Below are 7,868 nucleotides of genomic sequence, written 5' to 3' on the forward strand. Positions count from 1 at the left end.
TATATCTTCTACAAATATAGCATCTATGTGTGTTTAGGGTGTAGTAAATGGTCACCGCATCTCAAGAAGATATAGTGGAATTAGAAAAGGTACAGAGAAAGGCATTGAAAATGATAAAAGTGGTAGGATAACTTCCCTATGAGGAAAGGCTAAAGTGGATAGGGTTCTTCAGCCTGGAGAAGAGTCAGCTCAAGGGAGATACGATAGAGGACTATAAAATACTGAATGGAGTGGAGCAGATAAATGTGGGTTTATTCTTTCCAAAAATTCCCAAAAATTATTATTCTTTCCAAAAATACTAGGACTAGGGGGCATGTATTGATGCTACTAATTAGTAAATTTAAAACAAATAGGAGAAAATATTTCTTTACTCAATGTGTAATTAAACTCTGGAGTTCATTGCTGAACAATGTGGTAAAAGTAGTTAGCTTAGCAGGGTTAAAAATTTTTTGGCTAACTTCCTAAAAGAGAAGTCCATAAGCCATTATTACCCATTAGTACCCATATCTGTTTCATCGTTCCCTCTGAGAAATCCCCTAACCCCTATTTGTCCTGTTTGTCTATTTAAATTAGATTGTAAGCTCTACCGAGCAGGGATTGCCTCTTACATGTTTAATATACAGCGCTGTGAAAAGGTGCTGCTAATCTTCTCAGAATAATTACCTCGCATTGACAACCCAATTGCTGTATATAATATAGGTGAATTAGTATACATAAGTCAGCTTACATGGAACAATAGTACAGCAGATTGAGCCAATGGATAACATACAGAGTGGCCTGCTCTGATATGTATCCATCCTAAAGCAATGGATAACATACAGAGTGGCCTGCTCTGATATGTATCCATCCTAAAGCTTAAGCCAGCCGGTATGCTACTTATATACTTTAGTTCAGTAGCCTAAAGTACTACATAGTTACAGATTACATACTCACTTTCTATTGGGTTGACACATCTAACATATCTATTGATTGTATAGTCTGCATACTTATCTCGGAGCCATATTGAAGCATGATATCACCCACTGTCAAATCTGACCTCTCTATTTCCCTGACAATGCATTCTTAATACTAAGTTCAATAATTTCTGAGATCAGGCTTCCTCCTTCCTGAGCTTCATTGTCCTTTGTCAGCAGTTCAGATAACTTTTGGTAGGACATTTTGTTTAGGTTTGTGTTCCTGAAAAAGTCCTGAAATATCCAATGCTGTCAGAAGATATTGCTACTAGAGCAAAAATGAACCTAAGCATATTGTTTCTTGCTGACAGGGAGAGATATGATTGTTCAGAAGCTTGAATTCATAAGCACAATGTCTCTCTTAAAAATATAACTTTTGGGGGTCTCATAGGGGTCTTCACCTACATTTTCATGAAGGTCTTACTCCTGATTCTCCCTCATTTGCATGTCTAGCAGCGTTATAGAAATAAGTAGTAGTAGTAGTAATCGTAGTAGTAAATGTTTTTGGTTTATGGAGTTTTTCTGAGGGGACATGTCTGAGATAGAGAATGGGCGTGGCTGCACTAATCAGTTAAGTGTGCTGATATCACCACTGTACTAACTGGCTAGTGCATCCAAAGCTCGGGAGCCTTAGCACCTCCTAAACAGGAGGTGGTATGTGCTTCTGTGGTAAATTTTTTTTTTCCCCAAGAGGTCACCATGCTAACATTACTATGCAGCCATGTATTCTAGAAATGAGATAAAGCCTATTTTTTGTATAGCCATGCTAAAAATGGGCTTAATGCACAGGGAAGTCCCCCATATGAACATTTCTTAGTGCAACTTAGTTTAGGGCTCCCTTATTTCTAAGAGTTTGCAAACTGCTTAAAACTGGAATTAGGTATAAGATGGTCTGTCACAACACCAATCTGAAATTATGCAGATTGGGATGCCTTTTCCTGGATCAACCAAAAGTGGTGTACATAAGCATATTTACATCATTTATTTATTTGAAGGATTTCTATTCCAAACTATTATAATAATAATAATAATAACAACTTTTATTTTGTATACCGCCATACCCAGAGAGTTCTAGGCAGTTCACAGCAATTAAGATTACAGACAATGAAAACATTGGAATTAACATTTTTTTGGAGTGTACATTAAAGGCTTAGAGGGGTATAATCAAAAGAAACGTCTGTCCATTTTGAGACTAGGGTGCTAATCGCCCAATGTCGGCAGCGTTCAAAGTCCATTCTCAAAAAATACGTCCCCCCAATTTTTTTTTTTTTTTTTTAAATCGTCTACTTCTAAGTCCAGCCATTTGATCGTCCAGACCGCCAGGTCGTCTATCTTTATACCACATTCTCATCCAAAAAATCTTCCAAGTCCCAAACGCCCAGGATCAGACCTTTTGGATTTAGGAGGGGCCAGCAAAGTGATGCACTGGCCACCAAGACATTGCAACAGAATAGAGGGTCACCTTACAGGGCACTGCTGTGAATTTCACAAAAAGGGTGCAACATAATCATCTCACCCACAACTCCCTTACAGGTTATGCTGAGCCTCCCCAAAACCCACTATTACCCACCTGTCTACAGCCCCAATAGCCCTTATAGCTGCAGGTGCCACCTATATGCCGGTACAGTGAAGTGGGTTTTGGGTTTTTTTTTTAGTAGGTTCACATTTTCCACCATGAATGTCATGGCTAGAGTGGCTTATGAGCCTGGGTCCTGTCTATGGTTCGCTAGCCCCCCTCCCCATCCCCCGACTACTTAAGTCACCTCTGTGCAGCTCTACTAGGTTTTCCTATGCCAGGTGTTGATGTTTCAGAGGCAGGTATATACGTTTTTAGTCTGATTTTTATGGTGGTGTGAGGGGGTCAGTGATCACAGGGGGAGAGTGTGGGTGTCTGTACTTTGTCCCTGCAGTGGTTATCTGGTCATTTTGGATACCTTCTGGGCACTTAGATCACCTAAGTCACAATGTATAAGTTCTGTCCAGGCAGTCTCGTGAAACTTTCAATTATCCCTGCTGTATTACTAAATCTAGGTTAGCCCACATCTACCCTTACGACTCCTTCAAAAATGCTCCTTTCAGCTCTGGGCGCACAACGGGATTCAGAGACCTAAACAGTCTCTGGATATGTCTAAAAACTTGTTTCAATTATTGGTGCTTGGACGACTTAGGTACATAATCAAAAGGAAAATACCATATATACTCTAATCTAGTGTGAGATTTTTGGGCCAAAAAAATGGAATTCCTATGAGCATTGGAGCACTTAATGTGCCAAGTTATGGTAAAAGCCCCTAATGTGGCTTAATAAGGCGGCCAATATTGGGAGCAAATTTTGTTGTATGTTGATTCCTTATCAGGGGGAGGGAGATTTTATATATTTTCATGAATACCCCTCTTTGCCCCCCCCCAAAAAAAAAAAAAAAAAATCCTGGGATGATGAAATCTTTAACTCATGACTGTGCTAAATGTGAGTTGGATTCATTCACCAGTATTTCTAAGTCGTCCATGTCCAAGCATTTTTCCAGTAGATATAAAATAGGGAAATACCTTTTGGTACATCAGGCCCAAGAGAAGAGACAACATCATGATACATTTAACCCTAAAGCTTTGTCTAATTAGCAACTTTTATAAATGTTTCACCTTCAGATGTTCCTACAGTTTGTGATGAAAATGTGAATCAGGACAACTCCTCTGCTGATAATGAAGTAATAAGGACTCTACTAATTCATGAACTAAAGTCATCTTCAGGGCAAGGTATCTCCCCTGCTCCAAATTGCAATCAAAGTGATTCAGAGAGTGATACTAGTGAATCTGAGGAGGACAAAAAGCAGTTCAAGCCAGCAACGGTCAAAGCAGTAAGCAGCAAAATAGAGCAAGGAGAGGAACAAGAAGTCCTAGATCCCTCTGTTGTGGTAGCAGGAAAGCTCTATTGCTATAGTGAAGTCAGTCAGAATCCAGAGCTTGTATCTTTGATGACCGAGGATGAGCGAGATGCATATATTCAGGTGGGGCAACAAATGTTCCAGTCTGCTTTTGAATAAATGTGTAAATGTTCAAATCTCTAAAAATATTAAGAGATGTAGGGGCTCATTTTTAAAGCACTTAGACACACAAAGTACCATAGGTTTCTGTGGTACTTTATGTGTCTAAGTGCTTTGAAATAAGCCCTGTAGTGTCAATAATACACAGTAGTGCATGTGCACCACCACCTTTAAAAACAAATAATCATGTTGTATGCTACCTGGACTCTCTGAGTACCACCTCTTTCTTTCTCCCTGCCCCAGCAACATAAAAATAAGCCTGCCTTAAGCCCTGATTGCCCCTCTGCTGCCACAAGGTTACCAAAACCCACCTCTGGGTTTTGTTGCAAAAAAGAACAGATGCTTTATCTTCTATTTGTTGATGATAAAATATCATTGGCTCAGCATGCTTAGGTGCAATTGGGTTGAAATAGTGCCAAGTTGGTGCCATTTTGAAATTGACACTACAACATGAAGGGAGAAAATAGAAAAGTACAATCTTCTTGGAGTCCAGGTAGAGTCTTGGAGGCTAAACAGGATCTGAATAGCCCTGTTTGGTCAAGAAAGGAAGGTTGGATCTGGGTGGCTTTGTGATGTGGGGTAAAGGAAAATCAAGATTTGGGCAGCCTTATTTCACCAAGAGAGATAATTGGGGGGGGGGGGGGGTTTAGTTTCTATGATGTAGGGACAAAGTCATCAGGATTCAAGATGTCTTGTTTACAACTAAACTAAGTAGTTGCCCTGCACTCAAACTCTGAGTAAATTTCTGATTCAAAATTATTTTCAAATGGAATTTAATAAAATATAGGTAAAGGCTTTAACAACTTTGTTTTATTTAGTCATCGCTTTTATGACTTAATTGTAAAACTAAAAGAACAACAATATTGGTGTGAAATACGCTAGTCAGCTGATTGGTGAAAGGATATGAAACATTTAAGGCAAACAGCTACTACATAGGAGACACCTTCAATTTATTCAGATAAATATAAATGTGATTTTTTGTTGTTGTTGTTAGAATGTAGACTAACAAAAGTCCAATTATGTAGGATTGAAATATAGCATTATGTTTTCTTCGTGAAGTGTCTACTTTTTTTAAATTTTGTTTAGTGTTAGTTGAAAGCTTGAATAAAGATTACTTTGAGAAGAAATAACCCAACCACAATAAGGCAACATTGTTAAAATTCCTTATCTAAACCCTTTAAAAATAAAATACGTAAAATCATCTTCTGCGGCTGTCATTTTCTCTGATAGGAGTTGTGTGTCTTGTCTCATGATTAAGTACATAGTTACTCAAGGTTGTTTGATTTATGCTAATCCACTTACCCTAATTCATATCACAGGAAAGGAGTGGCATAGTAGGGCTTCCAACCAACATTTATCTAAGTCTGAATGATTAAAACATATTGTACTGGATGAAGAAATGATTGGCTTGACTGATTCACCACCCTTTTCATATTTTTCTATGAGCACTTGAACTTTGTCAGGAAAAGATAGAAGTATGAGTTTTCTCTTACATAACTGCTTGATTTCAGTAAAAATGGATGTAGCTTCAATGAATGAGCACTCTAGCCAAAAAGCAAATGTTTTATGTTTTTATTAATTTATATCCTGTCTTTCCCAAGGCAGGTTACAACATGATACATAATAATCGCAAAAATCACAGCATATTCATAATAAAAAAGGCAAACATCATGAAATCTCATAGGTGTCCAGTGCCTACACATAAATCAAAAATGGTTCAGCTCCTGTAAGAGATGTCTTTTTAACAATTTTTTGAAACGTATCCGTCGATGTATACTATATATTGAAAACTATTGAATGGTTGCCCCAATCTTCAGTGCTTTTTCAGTTAAGCCATGTAGAAAAAGTATGCATTATCTATTCCGTGGCAGTTGTACCACTTCAGTATTGCTGGACATCAGTAGCTATGCAAGACTAAGGATTCTCATTCCTGTTTATTAAGCACCTGCTCATTGACATTTTTCAGTAAACTTCTAGAAAGTTTTAATTGGATTTTTCTAACATTTTTGAATGGTAATTATGAAGCATGGTCAGAATGAACAATCTGTGCTAAAAGAATTTAATCAGTTTAGCTTTGCAGCTGAGCTGCCTGTATTAGTCAATGCTACCACTAATTCAAAACCAGATTTAAATAAGCCCCCATACTCAAATACTGAATTTCCAGAAATGAGCTGCATAAAATTGGTTATAGGGGTAGAAAATTTGCAAATCATATTGCTAAGGTTTCGCAGTATTACAGATGAAGAGGCTCATTTTCAAAGCACTTAGATATACAAAGTACCATAGGTTTCTGTGGTACTTTGTGTATCTAAGTGCTTTGGAAATGAGCCCCATAGTGTCTAAATTTGTACCAATAATTTGTACAAAACTTCATTTAACACACTCAGATAGCAAAACTGCTCAATGCAGTTAAAATATATCTTAATTCCTTTTAAAACATTTTCATTATGATTGCATCAACAATGGCCACTGCTGAAAAGAAGGCATCAGGGTATGTGTTTACTCTCAGAAATGTCAATAATGGCTACGTAGGAGAAAGGGTATGACCAGGATGGCATCTACTAGCTTCCATAATGTGTAGTGCTTTTCCTCTATCTCAAAATACAAGAAAAAGAAGGCCTGCAGGTTGCAAGTTTTCTGCTTACCTTTAGAGCTCTACAACTGCCATGGATCCTTTTTAGTGTGAGGGCATTACCTCATCCTTGGTGGCATCCACCCTGGCATCAGTAAGGTGGGTGGAGAGCCTATAAGCATCTATGGAGTTGGCATCTATCTCCTAGGGAGCGAGTGCCTTCAGAGTGACCAGTGCAGCTAGCAACAGTGATGATGACAATGCTGGTGAAATGATACCTTCTGATGATGCTGTAACAGAGCTCTACATGGTGGAAAAAGCTGATAGTGTTGTGTTGTAGAGGAAGAATGCTGCAACTGCAAGCTCTGAAAATGTGAGGGAAACCCTGAATGACTGGTGCAGGGAGCAGGCTGGCAATATAGTTAATTATTAGCTGAGTGTTTCTATGCCAATATCTTAATCCCTTTATGAAGAATTAAAAAAAGCCTTCTGTGTTTTGATTTAGTCTATTGACTTGCTATTCAAACATTGCATCAATGGGATGGCTGCTGTTCAGATGGTTTAGAAAATTAGGTTTTTCTATCCATGAGGCCACTTTTGTCATCTGCTTAACAGAACCACAGTTTGGGTTTGACTTAGCACTTTCCAGTAGGGCAGGGATCTCAAAGTCCCTCCTTGAGGGCCGCAATCCAGTCGGGTTTTCAGGATTTCCCCAATGAATATGCATTGAAAGCAGTGCATGCATATAGATCTCATGCATATTCATTGGGGAAATCCTGAAAACCTGACTGGATTGCAGCCCTCAAGGAGGGACTTTGAGACCCCTGCAGTAGAATGAATTTGAGAGACTCTGTGAATATGCTGAGATCTCCCCAGTGGTAGCCATCACTATACCTTCTGTTTGGTCATAGTAGTGTTCCCAGTACTGTAAGAATGTTGTCTTTAAACAGAATTCTGATGGGTTAGTTCAGTGATTCCCAACCCTGTCCTGGAGGACCACCAGGACAATCGGGTTTTCAGGATAACCTTACTGAATATGCATGGAACAGATTTGCATGCCTGTCACTTCCATTAGATGCAAATCTCTCTCGTGCATATTCATTAGGGCTATCCTGAAAACTCAATTGGCCTGGTGGTCCTCCAGGACAGGGTTGGGAACCACTGAGTTAGTCCATCCTATTGACAATCTACTTTACTTGTCTTTAGCTTCTGGATTATGACCTGGTCTGATTCATATCAAGTTGCAAGTTTATTGACTTTTAATATACCGACCATCAACAAGTATCTGGTGATGAGGAAAACCAC

The 7,868-nt window shown here is 38.7% G+C and overlaps 1 protein-coding gene across 5 annotated transcripts in view; it reads left to right on the forward strand.

Annotated features, from left to right (window-relative positions):
* The window catches only part of LOC117360265 (general transcription factor IIE subunit 1-like), a 40,161-nt gene extending 34,969 nt beyond the window's left edge, over positions 1-5,192 (forward strand). For all 5 annotated transcript variants that reach the window (XM_033943947.1, XM_033943969.1, XM_033943962.1 and 2 more), the window contains exon 5: positions 3,597-5,192. In XM_033943947.1, the coding sequence (XP_033799838.1) occupies positions 3,597-3,991 (395 nt within the window). In that variant the 3' untranslated portion in view covers positions 3,992-5,192. The remainder of the gene's footprint in view (positions 1-3,596) is intronic.
* Positions 5,193-7,868: the final 2,676 nt, after the last annotated feature.

This window comes from Geotrypetes seraphini, chromosome 1 (genome assembly GCF_902459505.1).
Source record: "Geotrypetes seraphini chromosome 1, aGeoSer1.1, whole genome shotgun sequence".
Classification (NCBI taxonomy): domain Eukaryota; kingdom Metazoa; phylum Chordata; class Amphibia; order Gymnophiona; family Dermophiidae; genus Geotrypetes; species Geotrypetes seraphini.